This window comes from Genypterus blacodes, unplaced genomic scaffold (genome assembly GCF_046128005.1).
Source record: "Genypterus blacodes isolate CSIRO-AG114 ecotype Tasmania unplaced genomic scaffold, CSIRO-AGI_Gbla_v1 ptg000112l_1, whole genome shotgun sequence".
Classification (NCBI taxonomy): domain Eukaryota; kingdom Metazoa; phylum Chordata; class Actinopteri; order Ophidiiformes; family Ophidiidae; genus Genypterus; species Genypterus blacodes.
Genome location: NW_027466916.1, coordinates 2553611 through 2576407, shown reverse-complemented (window position 1 = coordinate 2576407; position 22797 = coordinate 2553611). Strand labels below are relative to the sequence as shown.

General features: G+C 48.0%; 2 protein-coding genes across 2 annotated transcripts; one reads left to right on the top strand and one right to left on the bottom strand.

Moving 5' to 3' along the window:
• The first annotated feature begins 17896 nt into the window (after positions 1–17896).
• Positions 17897–19477, top strand: chrm5a (cholinergic receptor, muscarinic 5a). The gene has a single exon (XM_076161719.1). It carries the CDS (start codon positions 17897–17899, stop codon positions 19475–19477), a length of 1581 nt encoding a protein of 526 aa, XP_076017834.1.
• Positions 19478–20238: 761 nt separating this feature from the next.
• LOC143009648 (fibrinogen-like protein 1-like protein) lies at positions 20239–22246 on the bottom strand. Its single transcript, XM_076161702.1, has 3 exons — positions 22128–22246; positions 21884–22030; positions 20239–21471 (listed from the first exon to the last, which is right to left on the bottom strand). The coding sequence occupies exons 2-3, from the start codon at positions 22017–22019 to the stop codon at positions 20777–20779; spliced, it is 831 nt and encodes a 276-aa protein (XP_076017817.1). The 5' UTR covers positions 22020–22030; positions 22128–22246; the 3' UTR covers positions 20239–20776.
• Positions 22247–22797: the final 551 nt, after the last annotated feature.

Genomic DNA, 22797 nt, shown 5'->3' with positions numbered 1-22797 from the left:
GACCTTTGACCGCACGATCTGATCAAAGTGGTTTGCAGAAAGTAAATAAGGTGATATTTGTCCTATTATTGTATTTTTACTACAAACTGCTCATTCTGGTGCAAACACCCACAGTCTGCAGTTTGTTCTCCACCCGAGGCTCCGACACTCTGAGTGATGGATGTCAAAAGGGACAAGTGAGCCTGGAAAACCCGGCACGGTGGATCGGCTCCGGCTCCGGCTGAGCCTGACACCCCAGAGCCCGTAAAGAAGCGCGTGATTTAATGTTATTTAGCCCTCGACGGCACAGAAAAGGGAAAAGAGAGCGGATAATGTCATCAGGTCGTTAGGTGGGAGCCTGCGGTTTGTTCCACAGGTGATTTCAGAAAGATATGAGGTTACAAAGGCAATTTACTGTTGTTTTTCACTCAGCTTTATTAGATTTGGTGCCCTAGGAGTTAATGCAGCGGTTGTTAGCTCACACAGCTTTAGGTTATTGTGCACATTAAAAATAAAACAGCCAGTCGTCTCCCAACCCAAAGTCAGCGTTGCTTATCTGAAACAGAACTGAAGACAAATGGAATGAGACGTTACGCCTGCAAGATACAATCACCCACTTGTGAATCTTGTACTTTTATTTTATTTACTTTATTTTTTTGGACAGGGGATGAAACATGAACATCTCAGGCAGCAATCAGCGTCAGATTGGGGACTGGTGCCTTCCACTCCATCTCCGCTCGGCTCGGATAAACGACCTGCGGTGATTTGCTCTGTAATCGCTGCTGCTCCGCCTCTGATTTTGACCTCCGCTGATCAAATGATGCAGGAGGGGGGCTGAAGGTGGACACGACACGACGAGCCCGGGAGGAACGGACCGCCAAATCTGTCCTCTGCTCCATAAACCTTCTCATCCAAAACAAACACCCAATGCAAACAGCTGACAGATCAAATGAAAAGTTAAGATCTTTATCCTCCAGGTTGATATAAAGCACGAAAGCGAGCGAGCGTGTGGGTGTGTGTGCGTGTGTGTATGTGTGTGTGTTCAAATCAAGTCCAACCCAGGCCTCACACTTGCCTCTTTACTTTGGTGTGGCCCTGATTTGTGTGTATGTGTGTGTGTGTGTGTGTGTTCAAATCAAGTCTAAACCAGGCCTCACACTCGCCTCTTTACTTTGGTGCGGCCCTGATCTGAGTGTATGTGTGTGTGTGTGTTCAAATCAAGTCTAAACCAGGCCTCACACTCGCCTCTTTACTTTGGTGCGGCCCTGATCAATTAGCACACAGCACCGCAGGAAAGAGACGCTCATGAATAAACCACCTCACGTTATTTAGGATGAAATTAAACATTAATGCTCTGAAACTCCTATAAAAGACAAGTTTAGCACCACAAACCATAAACTGAACTTTTACCAAAGAAGCATCCCGGAGCGTCGATGCAGCTTTCATATGAGATGTCACGTTTTATATTATTGCATCATCGGGGCTGAATGACTGACAGGTGGCGAGCAGCAGAGGAAGCCGTCTGTGTTTGTTTTCCATTAAGTCCATTAATCTCTCATCTCATCTCATCTCTCTCTGCTCTTATCAGGCCTTCACTCTATGATATCCGTATTGATTAATTAATTATTCAAGCACGTACAGAAAGTGTACCGCTGATCCCGCTGTAATTGTTTTGCTGCCGTGGCCTCGGGCAGGAGAGCCGGAGAGCCGGAGAGCCCAACGACACGCTGAGACAATACGCACCCGAATCAGCGGTTTGCCCTGAGTGTGGAATTCAAAAGGGCTTTGTGTGATTTAAAACCAAATTATGAGTGATGAGCGAGACACCGGCGTGTGTGTGTGTGTGTGCGCGTCGAGCCTGATCGGAGCGCGTGACGGGGGGAAAGGCCCAAAATAAACACCCCACCAGAGAGTTTGGGTGAAGCGGGGTAAACAGCCTGCAGGCGTCGGCCCGCTGAGGACTCCTGACAGACATCCGCTCCAATTAGCATACGGCACCTCGCCTGCCGCTTCAGGCTGCAATGAACTACTATTTTAAAAACAACACAAATATACTTCAAGAACAAATAGGGAGACTGCAGTTTGAGCTCAGAGTGAAGGGGAGTTCTGTGTGTGTTGGTGAAGGGGTCAAAGGGCGGGTGTTTACAGTGGTGAAGGTTCAATCTACCCACTACGTTTCATGAAAATTGGTAGTGGTGCATTCAAGCTAGCTCCGACGCCTGAGGATTTGAGAGGTTGGATCTTTCGTGACGGAGGTTCCTTGAAGGCAGCAGCAGTGAGGGAGACTTAATAATAAAGCAGATGACCTCTCCGCTGGTTGACCTTCACACCGCGGCGATATGAAACCCAGTGGCCGCCTGAAAGCTTCCTATCTGCAGAGGTTTAGTCCATTTTCTTTCCCCTTATATGGGAATTCTCAGAGCCTTTTTCTTGTTTTCCTGGAGAGCTCCGGCTTCATTCTCAGTATTCACACGTGCTGCTAATCCATTTCATCTTTCACCTTCGGGATTGAACTCAAATTGTTTTGTTCTGAGTCTGTGAGAGACGGCAGAGAGATCGGAGGTCGGGGAAAAGTTATTATTTTGTCTGAAACGCCAGCGTCTGCCTCATTCATTGTTGTTTAATAAAACAATAGTCGGGTTAATTAAGCTGTGGGCTCTTCACAAATTAGGAAATGTTCAATCTGAGCAGCTGGAGGAGCCTGATGACATAACAGCAACCTGAGTTTAACAGTGGGTGAAGCGTATTAATTGAATTATGTTGACTGAGCTGTGCTGTTGTGCCTGTATGAAGACTGTGAACGCCTCACGTCCCAAACTTTGCTCTAACGCGACATATAAAGTCGATCCTTCATCCCTTGGGCGCCATTAGAAATTTAGGCTGACTAAGTTGCTCCCCCGGCCGCAGTGAGGGGCTAAGCTGCAGTAATCTGTGGCCCGGGTGTAGCGAGCGGAGGAGCCAGGGCCCCGCCGCCGCTGTGTGGCCCCGCCTGATGGCCCCGCCTGATGGCCCCACCTGGGCCTCTCAGAGCTCTGATAATGAGGCTGGGTGTCTCATTAAAAGCCATGCAGCCGGCACACAAAGGGAGCTGACATCAAAAGCCTTCACATGGCTCCACGCACGCACGCACGCACGCACGCACGCACGCACGCACGCACGCACGCACGCACGCACGCACGCACCCCTCCAAAGCTACAGTATTAAAGTCCAGCACACACCTCTCAGTTTCGGCTCCTGCTCTCCTTTCTTGTGGTCTGGCACCCAAACACAGGCGTGGAAATAATGACTCAGTGTTTGACATTTTTTTCCACTGAGAGTAGAAAGAATTGAATGTTGTAAGAACTTTAGGGCCTTTGTGTGTTTTGTCGTCTTCTTCATGGTAACACAGCTTAGATTCCCTCTGTGATCCGGAGGAAGAAAAGGTCTTCACTGCCAGTTGCTGAGCTTTTAAAGAATGACTCTGTCTTCTTCTTCTCCTTCTTCTTCTTCTCTGTTTGCCATTGAGCTGTATGGCGTCGTGAGGGGGATTGATGCGGCCCGAGTGTGTGACAGGGAGCAGATGAGATGCGGTCTGACAGCTCAGCTCCACCACGGCTGGACGGCAAATGTCAGGAGCCAGACAGCATATGTGGGAGCGAGGCCTGTGTGTGTGTGTGTGTGTGTGTGTGTGTGTGTGTGTTCTGTTAGTTTTAAAAGAGCATGTGTGTGTGTGTGTGTGTGTCTGTGTGTGTGTGTGTGTGTGCTTGTCATCTGTGTGTGTTTTTGACAAAAGCGTGGTGCGGTTCCCAGTGTGTTTCAGCTCAGCAGCTCATGTGGGACTTTGTTAGAGAAGTCAGGTAAAGTGATGGCAGACACGTCGCAGACCGAACCTCAGACTGGGTACGATGCGCTCGGACGCAGATGGAAAGACAGAGAATGGAAGTGACAGAGAGAGGAGGAAGGAGAAGAGAGAAAGAGAGAGACAGAGTGAGTCACCGCGCAGGACACGAAACATATTCTATCTGCTCTCCTGCGGATGAGTCACGGTGAATAAATCCACGCTGCCATTTTTAACTTATTTTCCCCCTTTTGTCACGTTGTAGGTCTGTGGCGTTCACCCGAAACAGGTCAGATGTCACCGTGCCAACGCCGCTGTTAGAGGGCGAATGGCTGCACGCTGTGATTCAACGTCACACACACACACACACACACACACACGGCAAATGTTCATCTGTCTGATTGAGTCTTTACTCATCTGGAGACGACATGAGGCAAAGAGTAACGAGAACTGATGAGAGCAGAACAATAGGAAGCCTCGTCATGGCCTGTGTGTGTGTGTGTGTGTGTATGTGTGTTTGCTTCTGCCTTCATGTCTCAGCTGGAGGCCAAAGGGAAATCATCCATGCCGGTACACAAACATTGTTGTTGTGCGCTCCCAATCGTCCCATTGACGTGATTTCTGTGGATGCCTGACTGTGTGTGATGATGATGATGAAGATGAATATACCAAGGAAAGCAACAGCACTTTGCTCCTTTGTTTCTCATTGAAAGGTAGGAAACTGCGGCAGTAGGCGAATCAGCTAAATAACTTTCCCAGCTCGTTCTGTGCCTCTTCCACATCCATCCCGACGACATCACGGCGCTGCGATCCGCTTGTAGAGAAAGTGGCAAAAGTGAAAAATACTTCTTACCGTGAAATGAAATGTGACCCCTGTTCAAAATCCTCCGGCAGTCAATTTAGCAAACAATCTGCAGATCCTTGAACGCAGCGCAGTCAACAGAAAGCAATCACTGAGGGAATATATCGGAATGATTTCAGACGGGAGAGACGCCTTTCCCGAAAACTGCATTCCACTTTATAAATGGCACCGGAACGTTTTGATGCACTCTCGGATTTCTGCCTTTATGGGGATTTGTGCTGTTGAGGAAGAGGAGGCACTAATGGATGAGATACAAAAGTGCCAGTTGGAGCCTGGTATGCATTTACACACACACGGGCACCTACGATCTAAATATTTTATAGGTTTCATTTCGGGGTAATTACAATCGGAACGTTTGGCTCTACAAACAAATTGAAAACTTTATTGTAGTGCGTCGTAGCCGGAGACGGATGGCTGCGAAGAAGAAGACGACTCCTCCATGGTTTTCCACCACGGGGCATCACGCCTGTTCCATTCATCCCCATTGATTAAACCATTAGATCAAGAAGAGGGAACGGACGTTGTAATCTCGCCGCTAAATCACTGCCGCTGCGTTTGTCTCCCTCACCTCCCCCCTCGTCCTCCTCTTCCTCGTCTCCCCGCCGTACCTGTCCGTGGCGTCTCCCGCTCTGGGTGTGTTATGTATGTTGCACACTTCTGCTCATGTGTCCCCACGTGGCCCTGGAGGTTTTTTTTTTCTCGCAGCTCGTAAATGGAATCACCGCCGAGTGTTTCCACCTCATCCCTGCTGAGTCGTGAGCCTTTCGCTGCCTGCTTTCGTCGTATAATCGCCCCGAGAGAGAGAGAGAGAGAGAGAGAGAGAGAGAGAGAGAGAGAGAGAGAAACGTTATTCTGACAAAAGCGTGAACCGTTTGATGCCACAAATGGTTGGATTTCCCTGATAAGCGTGAAAATGAAACATCTGAAGGCAAATATGATTATGATTATGCAAATGTAGCCGTAGCTCTTTGGATATTGTCGGCGGGTGTGTGTCAGGTGTGTGTTCCGCACAAACTGACCAATCAATCCACCGAAGAAGAACGACAAACAGGACATAGGAGCAGCGATGAAGACATCAGAGTGCGTTAGATGCTCCGGCTCAGGCGGTGGAGGCAGTTTGATGGCAGGTTAATGGTGTTGACGGCTCACGCTCACCTCTCGTCACACTCACCTCTCTCTCTCTCTCTCTCTCCTTGTCTTTGCAGAGCGGACACGCCCTTTTGTTCTCCGCTCTCCAACCAAATCCTTTACCACAGTTGTCAAATTCTTTAATGTGGAAAGTTTGTGCAGAAACTGAGGAGTCCACTGGCTGTTTGGGTTGTTTTGTAAACTTTGATATTCCGTGGCAGTGACTGTGGTCTCTTGGTTGTGAGTAACAGTGAGGGAGCAGGAAGCTTAACCTCACCTTACCAAACGCCTTGACTCCCTAAATGTAATTGATCTCAAATCGGAACGACAACAATCAATCATCATCAATCGCTGGATCGTGCGGACTCACATTTAAAATCAAGTGATTGAAAAATGACATATTTTGGGCCGTGTGAGTGTGTGTGAGTGTGTGTGACAGTGAGTGATGCTTAGCCGGCTGCTTGTAGGCGGTGGGTGGACTCAGTCAGGGAGTTGACGGTGCTAATGTGCCATAAATCTGTCATAAAATATATGAACTGCCTCACTTAGGCGGGAGAACAATATGAGGCGTTTAGTCCTGTTTCACATTCTGATAGATGTGAAGCAACCACAAAGGGGTCGATGCCCACACACACCCACACACACCTACAGCTGCACCGCCCCGTCAGGCTAAAGATTGTGTTTTGAGTTACATATTGATTGTAACATTTCCTTACTTACAATTGAGGGATTCAAATGACAACAAGCAGGAAAACTGGATTCAGGAAGAAATAAAAAAAAGTTGAAACAGCAGGTGAAATAAAAGTCAGGAAAATGATAAAATAAAATGGAATAGGCTAAAATAAAATAAAATAAAATAAAATAAAATAAAATAAAATAAAATAAAATAAAATAAAATAAAATAAAATAAAATAAATAGAGCAGACCAAACTCATTTGCATCTTAGGTGTGTTTCTGACTTTGTGCCTCCACACTCGTGTTCTTCTTCAAGTGAAACTAAAACACCTGTTGGGGGAGACACACATCCTGCCCGTCCTTCATCTTGACTCATCCTTGTTAATGCAGCTGGAGTCTGTCAGAACTGGCAACGCTGGCAAAGAGAATATCCCAGGATGTGTGTTTGTGAATGAGTGTGTGTGCAGATCAGAACCGTCTGAAGTCTCTCAGTGTGGGAGTGTGAAGGTTCCAAACCCAGATTCTAAACTGGGTCGGGCTGTTTTCGGTTGCAGGATCTAATGAGACGGAGTGGGTGTTTACATTGAAACGCTGATGAGAAGGTAGAGACTGTGTGTTTGTGTGTGTGTGTGTGTGTGTGTGTGTGTGTGTGTGTGTGTGTGTGTGTGTGTGTGTGTGCATGTCAATTGTACCTTTAGTGTATCAGTAGCGGCAGAAATAAAGTAGAGGTGTAAGAAGTTGAGATAAAAAACGAAAAGTTCCCAAATAACTCGCACTTAACAACACTTGGTGTCCACTTCTTGAAGTTGAAGCTCCAGATTCTCATCATGGTGAAATAAAGGAAAAATCAGCAGAGAGTAAAATTAAAAACATTGGCTGGCCCGCACAGGTGATGCCAATTATTCTGCTGACTGGATGTTTCCTCAAGCTTGAATTGGTTTCTCAGCGTGTAAACTCAGCTTGAGAGGATCTGAGGAGGTAATCGTGACGACCACCTCCACACCGCGCTCACCTTCATCCTCTTATTCCTCGTCTCGTCCAGCTTCCTAGGCAAACACGGATTGAATCCTCCCAACATGGGATCAAATCAAATCCCTCACTAACCTGTTATCATCGCCTGCATTCTACAGATCAGCCCGCAATCTCATCGCCTGAGCTTAAGGTTAACATATTGCCTCCAGCACGCGAATGAAGCAGATGAGATTAGAACTCATTCTCACTCAGGGAAGAATAGGACTAGTTTGAGTCCCTTTTGTCCCCAGTAGATGATTAATGAACATGTTTTGTCAGAGGATCTATTTTGGTTCTGCATGGAGGGTTTTGTCTCTTGGCGGATCCTCTCGGTGCACAGCGAGGCAGATGGACGCCGGTCCTGGAAGCGGCGTCGTTAGAGGACGCAGACGGGCCGAGACATCAGATATTGACCCAACCTTTATCAATTTATGTCCCGTCGCTTTCCCTCCCTCCTTCCTCCCCCGGGGGGGTCGAGCGAGGGTCAGCCCGGTTGTTAAAGCTTTTTTAATTTCTCTCCCTCGCACGGTGGAAATTTGCCTGCGGCTGATAAGATTCTCTGCAGCGTTCGGCTCGAGCTCATCTGAAGCCTTTACAGCTTCTGTGTTTTAGGAGACGGTGCGGCAATTAGGATGGACAGCGACTGGTCCAGCTGATAGGGAGTCTGGACGTTTGTGTGCGTGTATAACATGCGAGCACGTACATGCCTAGATTAGGACGCGGAGATGTCGTCGGTGACAAATGTGAGAAGAAATCCAATTTCAGCCCCGCTCGGTTATTAGATGAAGCTTTTCTCTGGTGTTGTTCTTTCATATTCTGTCTTGTCCAGGGACCCGGGGTGGAATTTACTTTATGCTATAATCTCAATGTGCAGGACATCTTTTATTCCCCCGATCACCTATTCACCTACTGGCACAAACAAACAAGCAGAGATGTCAATAAATAAATAAATACATTCATTTCCTTTATATATAGACTCATTTCCCCTGATGGCGGCAGTAAAATCCAAAGAACAAAATGGATATGGATGTCATCTAAATGTAAATCTATCAGTAATAAAATTGCTCTCCACAGTGTCTCGATAGGTAATTATAGTATTTGGCTCAAATGGGCAAATTCTATTAGTATTTCATTTATATATCCATTTTTTGTTACACATTCATCAACTTTATGATGGAAAGAATTGCGGTTTATATTGAAATACTTTAAAACACAAACTTTCTTATATGCGTGTTTGATTGAACTCTTCAGACAATGGATGAACATATCTTTCTCTCTCTCACACACACACACACACACACACACACACACACACACAGAGTTTTCCCTGATGCCCGGGCCAGACAAGGTCAGTGTTGTTGACGCAGGCGTGTCTGAGGAGTGAGTGTTGGGTGTCCTTAAAGGAGAGCACGCCGCCCGCCCATAATAACAGCTCAATCAAAACAGCAACCACCTAATCCGCGCTGCCATGGCAACATTAAAGTTGCATTGCCGGCTCGTGTGGTGCAAACTGAGGCTCTGAGAAGACTCATGTCCACTCAGTTGCGTTTTGGGATCTGGGTGACATGGATACTACACGGATGATTACGTATTCATGAGCCTGAAAATAGCTTTGACTGAGGAGCTTTGATCAAACACAAACTTTAGATTTAGGCTTTTATAACCATAATTTAATAGAGTACAGTTTAAAGGGATTTCAGATGTCAGGCAGTGGCTTTAATCATGGTTAATAAATATTTCATTAAAGCCTAATAGATGTTTCATTAACTATTCAGTACAAGGATGAAATAAATGTATAATAAGTAAATGTAATAAAGGGATTCCACTGAGAATCTACCAGTAAATTATAATCGTTAACAGATTATCAAAAGTTATTGGCCCATCTGTCATATCCCCATAGTGGCACTGAGTTTGTAAACAGGGTATTTGTACAGAAAATTGGCTGTAATAGGAAGTAAGTTTTGTGCTGTGTGTCGATCAAACTGGCCTTTTTCTTTTTCCAGAAAGTTGCACAGCGGGGGGGGACTTGTAAATCCACTGAACCAGTCCAAGGTATTGGCAAAGCGTTATGTCAAACCCAAGCTGCTGCTCGGGGGCTCACAGGGGGAGGGGAGGCGAGGGGAGGCGAAGGGAGGGAGGCAGAGGGAGTCGATTCCACCAGACGGCGAGTGGAGATACGGCCAGGATCAACCAAGATTAAAAAGCGTCTCTATCATCGGAGGAATATAACACATATGCATTGTAGCGCTGGAGCTTTTCTGCCAACATATGGGTGCACAATTGGGTCACAAGATGAGAGAGCGAGTGAGCGGGCGAGTGAGGGGGCGGACGAGCATCTGTAGGGACAGATGCGGACAGATGAGATCCAAACCCGCCCCACCGTCCCCTCCTCCTCCATCTTTTTCTCACTCCCTCAGATTGCAACCTGGGGGGACAAACAGGAAGCAGATCCATCTTGTTACCTGTCCAACCAGAGAGAACGACATTGAGTGGGCGGCATCAGAACTGCCTTGTTTCTTTGGGCTGTAATGTCAAAGGTCACACGGCCCATTTCTGCTGCTGATCTGTTATCAATTCTCACTGGCAAATTTCATTAGCAGAGTTAATAATGCATGAGATAATCAATATTTCATAATGACTTTAAATGGCAGAAAAGTTCTAATCAATAAGCGGCTTGTAATGGGTTTTGATGCAGGAGGAGAATTGGGAGGAATGCGTTTTCTGACATGCATACATATCTGTCAGTGTGTGTGTGTGTGTGTGTGTGTGTGTGTGTGTGTGTGTGTGTGTGTCTGTGTGTGTGTGTTTGTTATCATGTGGAATGCGATCATGCTGCGGCCTTTGCAGCAGGTCGGGGATAATGATGATCCAGGTGTCTGCCTCTTGGCCCGCCGCCTGGGAGCCGCATTAGATTAGACTGTCAGGCGGCGTGGAAGGTAAAGGTTGGGAAGAAGAGGGATGTACTGTACACACGCACACACACACACACACACACACACACACACACACACACACACACACACACACACACCCTGCCACTCTGGGATAGATGCATGGAACGCATCAATCATGTCATTGGTGTGACCTAGTGAGGGAATCACTCCTATGCAAAATGTGACTTTGATTGACAGGAGGGGCGGAGCTTTGATTGTCATGTGTGGCTTGGTAGGATTCATATTTGTGTTTCTTCTCTCTATCGTGTGTGTTTCTACTGACACTACTGCGACCGTGATGTGTCTGAGACCGCAAAACACCCAAACCGTCTGTTGACACTTAATCTTAAACTTCTGTCTGTCCGGAATGCCACAGAATTCCATCCTTGCTCAGTCTGGACTGGAGCTCCTCTGCCTGCTCTGTAACCTGCAGCTGCACCTGCCTCTGTGTATTTCTGCTCCTTTTCCTCTTCCTCCCTCACTATTTTTACCTCCCAGCCTCTCCCATTCTCTCGCTCCTCTGTACTCTCAGCACTAACTCCACAGTTACCTACCTACCTCTCTGACACACACACACACACACACACACACACACCTTCCGACCTACCGGGGTTGGGTTTCGCTGACGCCTAACGTGCCACACTTTGGCAGGTAGCACCTCTTGCACTTTATGAAGCCTCAGCGAGCGGATGAGAGGATGGGAGGAGGAGAGGAGGAGAGGAGGAGAGGAGGAGAGGAGGAGAGGAGGAGAAACCCCCCCTTGGCCAGATTCCCGCGCTGGGGAGACACGACCAATTATGTTCATTTGAATTCCCTGTTAATTAGAAAGCCCAGAGGCATGGCTGGTGTGGTGTGTGTGCTTCTGCTTCATGTTCATCAGCCAGATGTTGATGTCATTCCCTGTTGGGTTTGGATCTTTAACATTAATGCTACAATAACTTTATTCACCTGTAGTATGTCCTTTAACATGGCAGCTGATGATGATGATGATGATGATGATGATGATGATGATGATGATGATGATGATGATGATGATGGTGATGGTGATGATGATGATGAAGATGATGGTGATTTAGACGGAAGCTGGTCAGGGAGAGATGATCCGGATTAGAATGATCTAAGGACACAATGCCAGAGCGTCTGCCTAATTCCAAATGGACAGTTCGCCAATCACCTGAATGACATACATGCTGCACACACACACACACACACACACACACAGACACACACACACACACACACACACACACACACACACACACACACACACACACACACACACACATACAAAGGTCCCCAATGAAAAATGTCTGTCACTTCAGCAGTCTGCTTATCTGGTCGGGCCACGGCGGCTCCCCCCCACCCACACACACACACACACTCCTGTCCCCCCCCCCCCTCCGCTGTGTGAGCACAAAGGGGCGGCGGTGAGTTTTTTTTTAATGCCGCACAGATGAGTTTGCCGATAGCCACAGTGCCTTTGAGCCTGAACGCTGCTTAAACAGTGACAGAAAGTGTGTGGAGGCGATAACCCCAGCCTCTGTTCATACCTGCTGCTTTGTCACACACACAAAAGACGTCGGAGGTAATTAATGTTTGGTGTCACACACAAACAAGCGCACAAAGACGACTGATCTGATCTGACTAACGCCAACTCCACCACGCTCAAACTCCTCCTCTCTCTCTTCCACCCACACCTTCCAAAATGAACCCCTCCTCCTCCTCTCCCTCCTCCTCTTCCTCCTCCTCTTCCTCCTCCCTCCCTCACACTCACTGGCCTGAGCTGCATGCTCACTGCCCCGAAACATGATGAACCACACAGTCCTGTGGGAATTTCTCCTCCCAGCAAGCAAGCAAGCGTCAGCTACATCTGTGTGTGTGTGCTTGTGTGTGTGTGTGTGTGTGTGTAAGCTGGAGTAGAGGCAGCAGCGGCGGCGGCAGCAGCAGTAGATGAGGCAGTGGCTTGGCTCAGGCGGCAGGCAGCCTCTCTGTGACGTCCGGCTCTAACCTGACACACATTTACATCAGGAGGGAAAGTTCTCTGGTTTCTTCTCTCCTGCCGCTCTGTCGTTGCCTTCTGACGGATGCTCTGTAACTTAAGGATACTTTCCTCCTCTGGTCTGTCGATGGCTGTTCTGAAAGGATGAGGGGCACCTGGACCTGCTGATGTCCTCTCCTCCTGAGCAGGGATGACCAAACGCCTCCCGCCCTCTATCCTCCTCCTGCTCTTCGTCCTCTCTTTCCCCTCTAACACCTCCGACCTCTCTGGCACGCAGGGGTCAAGCCGGTAGGATTTGTCATCCACTTCAATCCCCCTCTCCAACTGTGTTATGATCCCGTTCCTCAGCGCCACACTTGACCCGGCGGCTTCTCAGGCAAAACAAAGGGATTAACCATGAACTTTGTTCTCAGCAGGGGGCAGCGCCTGCCTGCACCCAGACGCCTGTGAGAGCTGCTGAAGTGCACGGTGAGTACACACGTCTTTATCAATCAGCGGCTTGTTCGGAGTCAGGAGTGATTGAATAAGCATTTTCTGATTAATGCACAAAAGTGCGACCCGGATTGAACAGGAAGCAGCAGCATCATGTGCATGTCTGAGAGGTCTCAGCATGTATTTTTAATGTCGCCTTTTACCTTAATGAAAGCAGCAGAGAGGATGTGACTCAGAAAGCACGGATGTATGTGTGTGTGTGTGTGTGTGTGTGTGTGTGTGTGCGTGTGTGTGTGTGTGTGTGTGTGTGTGTGTGTGTGTGTGTGTGTGTGTGTGCGCACGAGTCTGTTCTTCTGGAAGACTGGCTGAAGAGCAGAGCACCATAAACCAAAGCCCATATGGATCTGTGTTTGGTCACATATTGCTCCATGAATTATTGGTAAATAAATGGCAGAAAGGTCCAGGTGTGTTGTGATGACATTAACGCTCAGCTGTCTGACTCCATATGTGTGTTATGATCATATTGCAGTTCATTCTGTTGATGTCTCCAGTAGTTCAGAAGCATGCAGCATCATCTCCCCCCCCCACTTCTCTCTAAATGAAATTGTGCTGATAATTGTGTGCACAGTCAGACGGCGGCTTCAGTCTGTTGCCTTCATCAAAGTTGACATTTAAACATGTTAATTCACCCCCCCTCTCCCCCCAGACACCCCCGCCCCCGCCCCCACCCCCTCCCCCTCCCCTCCCAATAGTCATTCAGTGCTGATCTCAGGAGGTGAACTCACCCTGGCTCTCACCTCCTTTCCCCCCCATCGTCCCCCTCCACCATCTTTGATTAAGTGGAAATGACAAAACAGGAAAGGATTAAGCAGCGGAGCGTGACTTTAACGAGACCGTGCAGTCCCCAGAGACGCTTTGGGGCCTTTCAGCAAATCAGGAAAATTCTGGTACGCAGGTGAGACACACAAACAATCGGCTGAGCTGAGGAGGGAAGAAGTCGTGACCGGGAGAGACGGAACAGTTTAGCACCAAGCCCAGGGAGTCCAGAGCTGGGTTCAGTTAATGTGGTGTGGTGCCTGTGTGTGTGTGTGTGTATGTGTGTGTGTGTGTCGGGATGCCGCTGTGCCTTAAGATTCATGTTGTTACAAATTTGATACCACAGAATAATGATGTCAGCAGAGATGAATAGCGAGCAAATGGAGGACTGAGATTGCATCGTGTCAGGGAGGAATATGAAAGAGAATGTGCTGATGTGTGTGTGTGTGAGTGTATGTGTGTGTGTGTGTGTGTGTGAGATGCTGACATGTGATAATTCCAGGTGTTTGTGTGCAGCCTCTGGTGGGTTTGTGCACATCTGGCTGTTTGGGAATAAAACCACACACAGAGAGAAGAAGAAGAATGAAGAATCATATTTAGGACAAAAACACTGTCGGGTGATTTTCTAAATGATGGGACAATAAGCAGAGTTTATTCTCTCAAACCTGCATAAATGGAACATAAACGCCGTCTAATGATCACATTCATTATGTCCCATCGGAAATAAGACGGCGTGTAAGTCTCAGTGTGTTTGAAACGGTGTGTGAGGGGCACACAGAGGCAGAGACACACACACAGAGATTACGCTCCATTCCTCATCCTCCATCATCATTTCCAGGAATGGCGTGCCAAGCACAGGAACCAAACTCATCATCATAAACGCTGGGAAACATTTAGTGTTCTCATGTTTCGGGGGCAGAGCTGATTTCTTTTACATATTCATCATCTCCTCTTTCTTTCACTTCCAATTACTGAGATTCCTCTGTTTTGTAGTTTGTTTCTCGGAGAACGCCATGTATGCAGGCGTCTCATCCACGGGTCACTGCACACACACACACACACACACACACACACACGGACAAGCCGCCTTTTGCCTTATTTTGCTTCTACTCTATCAGAGTTGCTCTCTCTCTCTGTCCCTCTCTCTCTGTCTCTCTCTGTCTCTCTTTCTCTCTCTCTCTCTCTCTCTCTCTCTCTATCTCTCTTTCTCTCTCTCTCATCAAAATGCCATGCATTGCTATTCACGCTCATAGTGCCGCCGTGCAGACGAGTTTGCTGTGCCTCGGCCAAAGGAGAGAGCAGAGAAAGGTTATGTGTGACCGCAAGGCTTAGTGGGGGTCATTAGTGTGTGTGTGTGTGTGTGTGTGTGTGGAGCCGATGGCCGGGCGCCAGAGGACCTGCAGGAGGACGGCCTCGCTCTCTAACACGTCCCGGTTCCTTCCGTGCCACTACGCACACCGGGAAGCGTTAATCACTGGATCAGTGACCATTACTTATGCATGCCGAGCTAACAGGATATTTCATAGTGTAGTTTGATACTTAAAGGGTGAACATAAAGTAATGTAGCTCTCTTATTGCTCCTCTCTTTGGCAGCCTTTCCTGGTGACGCCCCGGTTTGGGTGTTTTGCGGTCTCAGACACATCGCGCTCGCAGACGTGGATCGAATCTCTCGGCTGAGTATTGGGGAAAAGATGCAAAGCTAAAGTTCTGCAGCCGTATCGGGTTTTCCCAAAAAGCTCCTGTCTTCTTCTCTCCCTCTGCCTCGCTCCGCTCTCTCTCCCCTCTGCTTCACATTCGATACCAGGCCACACCTGCGATAAAACCCCCAAAAAACAAGAGCGGGTTCACTATTTATAGCCATGCGGCGTCCACGTTCACACACACACACACACACACAAAGAGTCTGAGAGCTTCAAAGCAAACATGCCTGCAGAGAGAAAAGGAAATTAGAACACGAACTGGAACGGCAACACATATATATACTGTCACGACTCAAGCTGCCATTTTACCTCATCAATAAATCTGTGGCTGTGTTTCCACGTCGGTAAGCAACGGATCAGAAAATGGCAAAAGAATACATTTGTGCGTTAAATGAAAGAAGAAGGATTTTCGTTATTTTCTCCAGACATTCTAAAGATGAAGGGATCTGAGTGATGTGATGTGAGACACGGCGGCGATGGCGGTGGCGTAACGAGCTGAGGGACAATCGTAGGAGCCTGGAGGAGTTTACCCCCCGCTGTGACCAGAATGCTATTTGTGTGGGCCTCAGGCTGCCTCTGGCACTCCTGCTATCCTGGCACCATCAAACGGACGCCGACGAGCGGGAAGTTATTTCTAAAGCGCCGGCTTAATGCTGAGCCACATTTCCCTGAGGTGTGGAAGAAGCTCTGTAGGTGAGCGGGCGCGTACACGGAGCTAAAAGCGCCCCGGAACGGCTGCACACGTGTGAGCCAACCAAGTGTATTAACGCAGTGACACAGGCGGCTCCATCTGAGGCAGGGGGAAGCATTAAATATGCAACAGGAGTATTTAACGTAAGCGTGCAGTCCTACTTTGGCATTGTGAGGTCCAGCATAACCACCACACACACACACACACAGACACACACACACGCACACACACGCACCACGCCGGCCTCATTACGTTGCCGTGGCACCTGGGAGCCTCTGTGTGCCTTAGATAAAACGCTTCTCTCTGCTCCGTGAGAAGGAGGGACGTGCAGTACATCACAGCGTTATGAAGGAGCCGGGGAAACATAAAGTTGCCTACATAATGGCCGCAGTCCATCATTTGTGTCGCGGCGCACATAAGGAGCTACACGGGAGCTGGGGCGATGCAGGCAGAGCCCACAGATCTGTGCATAAAGGGAGCAAGCGGGGCAGTTTGGCCTGAGCCCATCCTTCCACACCATAATGGAGCTAATAAAATCACTGACAGCTTGCATTGCTCCGCTCTCGCCAAGGTTGAGGGAGGGGGGCGGCAGGATTTGAGCCTGTGTGTGTGTGTATGCGCGTGTGTAAAGCAATATATCTGTCAACATGTGTGCCAGTGGGCATCGTCCACACACCCAACAGCCATTTGCCAGCTCTGTCTGATGGCCTGAAGGTCCAACTGCTGTTCTCCATATGGTGGATTGTCTCCAGAGGGATTCACTTCACACACACACACACACACACACACACACACACACACACACACACAAACACACACACTCTCGCTCACCGCATCTATAGAAAAGATGAACACCACCTCACATTAATCTGTGTGTGTGTGTGTGTGTGTGTGTGTGTGTGTGTGTGTGTGTGTGTGTGTGTCTCCCTCCCTGAAGGTTGATTTGTGCCACTGTCGCCCATTTTCAATAGAAATAGGAGACAGACGACGCTAGAGAGTCATTATTGATCCTTATTGGCTTCTGGACAGATCCATCAGTGGAGTGTTTAATATCACTACAATCTGTGTTTTTGACTCTTTGTTGTATTCATAGTTTCTCTAACCGTGTCTAAGGAAGTTTAAAATGTAACTTTCAACTCTATTAGGTTGGCGTTTGATCCTCAGCTTCAAAGCCGTCGCGTCTCTTCTTTCACAACATTAGTCGTGATTGTGCTGCTTTCATTTACTTTGTCATTACAAAGCTTGATTACTTTTAACCGCGTTTCTGTCTTTGAGGGAAAATGGCGAGAGAACACAGAAATCACAGCAATTTCTGCCGATCATTTCATCTAATTTGACGCTATGATTGCTGCTGTGGGACTCGCCCGTCTGTGATCATGAGGTCAATGTAATCACATGGTTTCCCTTTGATGTGGACGCTGTTTTGATTGGTCGGGTCAAGATGTGCATGCTGCATGCTGCATGTCCCGGGAGGCGTCGAGATGAACTGGGACCCCAATTAAGTCAAACTGGTGGATCTGAAGCTCTAACTGGAGACTGGAGTCTGTGTAAATCATGATCATCCTGTGAGGTCTCAAGTGGGCGTATGAGAATAAGAGATTAGTTGGAGGATTGGAATTTTTGCCACCAATTTTCTGATTTTGTGGATTCACCTTGCGCATGTTGAAGCCTGAAACACTTTGTCTCTGATTCATACTGAAATGATGTCACCTAGTGGTCATTAGTGGAACTTCTCCTTGCTGATATAAAGAACTTGAACCACATTTTCTCTCTGTTTCCAGGATATCTCACTGTAAAAACAATGATAAATCCAAACACTCTGGTCGTGGTTGGATGCCAGTAAACACGAGACGATGGAGGGCGAGAACCTGCTCAACTCCACCAGGAACGCCAGCGCCGCGGACATCCACCTGGTCACACACAGCCTCTGGGAGGTGATCGCCATCGCCACCGTGTCGGCCGTCGTCAGCCTCATCACCGTCGTGGGGAACATCCTGGTCATGCTCTCCTTCAAAGTCAACAGCCAGCTGAAAACTGTGAATAACTATTACCTGCTGAGTCTGGCTGCCGCAGACCTCATCATCGGCGTATTCTCCATGAACCTCTATACCTCCTACATCCTGATGGGCTACTGGGCCTTAGGGAACCTGGCCTGTGACCTGTGGCTGGCGCTGGACTACGTAGCCAGTAACGCCTCCGTCATGAACCTGTTGGTGATTAGTTTTGACAGATATTTCTCCATTACCAGGCCGCTGACCTACAGGGCCAAGCGGACTCCCAAACGTGCTGGCATCATGATCGGTTTGGCCTGGCTGGTGTCGCTGGTTTTGTGGGCACCGCCGATCCTCTGCTGGCAGTATTTTGTGGGTAAGAGGACGGTCCCTGAGAGACAGTGCCAGATCCAGTTTTTCTCCGAGCCTGTGATCACATTTGGCACGGCGATTGCTGCCTTTTACGTTCCTGTTTCAGTCATGACAATCCTATACTGTCGGATCTACAAGGAGACAGAGAAGAGGACCAAAGACCTGGCAGAGCTTCAGGGGGTGTCCCATCCTGCAGAACCTGGGGTGGTCCGGCCCCAGAAAGCAGTGATCAGATCTTGTTTTAGCTGCAAACTAAGATCCACGTCACACGACCAGAACCAAGCCTCGTGGTCCTCCTCCAGCAGGAGCAATGCTGCCAAATCAGCAGCCACCACTAACGATGAATGGTCCAGAGCTGGACACATGACCAACTTCAACAGCTATGCGTCCTCAGAGGACGAGGAGAAGCCAGTGTCTCCGGCGGGCTTCCAGTCGTCCTTCAGGAACCAGGCCTGCGAGACCAGCAAGGGGGCGGTGGGCGGCGGAGGTCAGCAGCTCAGCACCTATGAAGAGGACAGCTTCTTCCAGACGCCGCCCAAGAGCAGCTCGCAGAAGAGCGGCAAGTGTGTGTCGTACAAGTTCAAACCTGTGGCCAAAGACGCTCAGGTGGAGCAACAGAACAAGAACGGAGACACCAAAATGGCCACGTCCACGTTCTCCTCGGCCGAATCCATGAGCGTCCCGTCCATGTCCTCCACGTCTAAGCCGATGGACGCCACGCTGAAGAACCAAATCACCAAGAGGAAGAGGATGGTGCTGATCAAGGAGAGGAAGGCAGCTCAGACTCTCAGTGCTATTCTACTGGCCTTCATCATAACGTGGACTCCTTACAACATCATGGTTCTCATCTCCACCTTCTGCTCAGACTGCATCCCTCTCTCCCTCTGGCATCTGGGCTACTGGCTGTGCTACGTCAACAGCACCATCAACCCCATGTGCTACGCCCTCTGCAACAAGACCTTTCAGAAGACCTTCCGCATGCTGCTCCTCTGTCAGTGGAAGAAGAAGAGGATCGAGGAGAAGCTGTACTGGTATGGACAAAACCCTGTGGTCAGCTCCAAACTGACATGAAGCTCTGGATCCTCTCAGCAGGAATGAATAAATGAATGACGGTGGCTGTAAATCTGATAGGAAGATGTTTGTGGATAGTCTTGGATTTCTGGAGGTAAATGATACATATTTAGACGATAGTGAGGGTAAAAACAAACTGTTGGATGATTTATTGTGTTACAAAATTACAAAAGATGTAAAAGATCATCATGAAATTGCTTTATCTGGGCTCAAAAACATTTAAAAATACCAGTATGTCCCCCAAAAGGTGACGCTCTTACACACAAAATATCATATAAAATCAGAGTAACACAGTATTTATGTTGTAAGTATGTTCGTACTCAAAAAGCACAATTTGACCTTGGAAATTGGCCAAATTGGATCATTTACATTGTATACAGGTTGAAATGTTTAAAAAAATGTGTCCATGTTGGAAGTGAAGCACACAAGCTGTTTATGTGTATGTTCCTCTGTGAGTGTCGTGTTTGTACTGAGAATGCACATGTGGGACTTGTGGCTGTTTCATCTTAAAGGGCTAATACGTGTCGTCATGGTGTCAGAATCTGCTTGCAAAGTCACGATTGTAACGACGCCTCTTCATGTTGTCACTGTCATCGGTCCGGTTACGTTCTCAGCACTGTTTTCTGTCATTTTCTGTCCAAAGACTCATCATTCCCTCAACTCCACTACAGGATAAACACACGTAAACAAACTCAGTGTTACAAAGTTAATGAAGTGGAGCGTTTAAGAGCAAACTGTTCATCTGATCTTCATCGCCATGGTTTTATTTCTCTCCATTCTCAGGATTTTCCTTTTTTCTTTGTGCGTTGAAATACAAATTTTGGATTTTTCTGAATTGGCTTCGTATGTTCTCTGTATTTCTGGCAGTTTTGTATCGTAGTGTGGCAAAAATGCTGGTTGTTTGTGAAATGGGCCATTGAACCTCTGTACGCACTGGAGGGAGGAGGACATGCAGGGGACGTCTGAACTGATACATGTGACTGTCTGCACTTGCAATTTGGGAAATGAAACAGTTGCTTCGCTTCAGTATTGATACAATGTTTGATGATTAAGATAAAAAAAGAAGAAGTCTACAGCTAAAACACCCTGAAATGCATTTTGATACTGTCTTGCAATTTGTGATGAATTCGCTCTTTTTCTTTTCAGTATTTTGCCATCATGTCCATGGATTCCTCAATAAAATGTGGTGAAGTGTATGTGGACCATAACAGTGATGAAGAGTAAACATGGCGTCTTTCCCTCTCAGTCCATAGTGAGACACTCTGTCCATCTTTACTTAGTAGGACAAAGTTTGTCCTCTCATAGCTCGTCCTTCTTGCAGTCTGCACCCTGAATGAGCTTCACAGTGTCTGAGGGTCTCACCATCATCCAGGCGTATTTACACAGCCGCTCCTTGTTGCAGTCCTTCTGCCAGTAAATCACGTTCCTGCGGTTGAGATTGGCGCCGGCGCAGGCGTCGTACCACCAGCCGCCCCCCGGCACACCCTGGAACTCCAGCTTGGCGCAATTCTGAAAGTAGTTATCGTTGTCTCGGTCTTTGGTGGTGAACTTCTGGTTGTCGTGCAGGTAGTTCTCCGTGTCCTGGGTGAGGGCGTCCACAGCCGTGCCCTGGAACAAGCCCAGCCTCAGCCTGTACGCCGAGGCCTCGTCCTCCACCAGGAACGGGTCGTACTCGCCCGTCTTGGTGATGGCGTCTCGATCCACCAGCTTTACCCCCAGCTTATGGCGCCCGGGGCCTGTGGTGAGCTGGTGCAGGTACTCGTTCCCCAGCCAGTGGTCCCCTGTGAGGACCCCGAAGCCGCGCTTGTACTCATCCCAGGTCCGATCGAAGCTGACGCTGCTGTTGACGGTGATGTGCTGCACCACGGTCCAGCCGCCCTCCTGCATGGAACAGTAGGCCAAGAAGGAGGCATCAGCTGGCCGGATGATGTAGACTCCATCTCTAGCCTGGCCAGCAGACATCATCAGCATGTCATGGCAGTCTCTGGGCAGCACTGAGGACATAGGGACACATCAGACATAATGTTTGGGCCTGTCTCAGTGTAGTCTTAAGGAGGCCAGAGTGGATTATAGATTGCAAAACAGGCTTAACACACTCAAACCATTACAACTGTTTGTCGGGGGATGATACTTATCACCAGTGAGTCATCTTGTTATTGAGGCGTGGAATTTGACCCACACTCTCAGGAGAATCAAAACAGATAATGTGAGACAAAGGTGATTCTACTGTTTAAAGCAATCACAGTGATTGTCTCACACATCATTAGTCATTGATTCTTATCTTTGAGTGCCCAGTTAGTGACATTCTCCATGCCTCCTGCTCGCAGAATCTTCCTCAAAAACGCGCAATAACGGGCATTTACAGCATTTTGAACAAAGGCGACATAATAAAAGTGAAATCCTCACCTCTCATTCCACGGTTCAGCACCAGGTTGTGCTCCTCAGGGGGGAGCAGATTGAGGTTCTCAGCTTGGAGATGCTCCGTGTTCACTCCAGCCAGACTGAGCAGCAGTGGGACCAACAAGCATCTCAAACCAGCCATCCTTTACTTTCCTTTGGCAGAACAAAAACAAATACTGTCAGGGATAGAGTCCTGCTACAAACGGACAACAGGTAGAATGTATTTGGGAATATAAAACAATGTTCTCACCTTCAGAAGCAGATCTTCTCTGTAGTACCTGGGTCTTCTCCCAGGCTCCTACCTGCTCTGTGCTGACTGAAAACAGAGCAAACAGGTCTGCAGCTCCTTCCACACAAGCCTCTGCAGCCCTATCACCGCTGGACTTCAGCCCCCAGGTCCACATCGCACAGGGAGGGGGACAAACCTCCACTTATCTCTGTCAAGGCAGATAGTAAACCCGTCGCTCTCGCTCACTCAAAACGCTTCAAACAGGAGTGAGGCTGAAGTCCGGCTGTGCTTAGATGTACTTTGATTTCTATAGGTACTGTGTATGTGCTTGTGTTCTTGTTCCAAGGCAAGTGTGCTCAGTGATTCTGCTGCTGTCTGATTGCACAAACTTTATTGGTCTTTATTACATTACCAGCAGAGGGCAGCATTTACATTCTTACATTAGCAAAAAGCTTCAAAAATCAATGCAGGACACTCATTTAGCTGATGATTATTTGTGTAACATCCCTGCAGTTAAAGCACGAGGTGACTGAAGACACTTCGTTAATACACACACATTACACATGTACAGTCCATGATCTGGCTCCAAACAATACATTTAATATGAGGTTAAATTCAGGCCTGTGGTTCGTTTCATTGGTTCCGATTTGGGCAATGATGTTTACAAACACTCCTTGATTGGATTAGTGTT

What these genes read in the sequence shown, in the direction of transcription:
- chrm5a (XM_076161719.1), top strand. Translation starts at nt 17,897, where the DNA reads ATGGAGGGCGAGAACCTGCTCAACTCCACCAGGAACGCCAGCGCCGCG.
- LOC143009648 (XM_076161702.1), bottom strand. Translation starts at nt 22,019, where the DNA reads ATGGCTGGTTTGAGATGCTTGTTGGTCCCACTGCTGCTCAGTCTGGCT. An exon ending in GCTGAACCGTGGAATGAGAG is followed by an intron (nt 21,472 to 21,883) that starts GTGAGGATTTCA and finishes CTATGTCCTCAG; the next exon opens with TGCTGCCCAGAGACTGCCAT.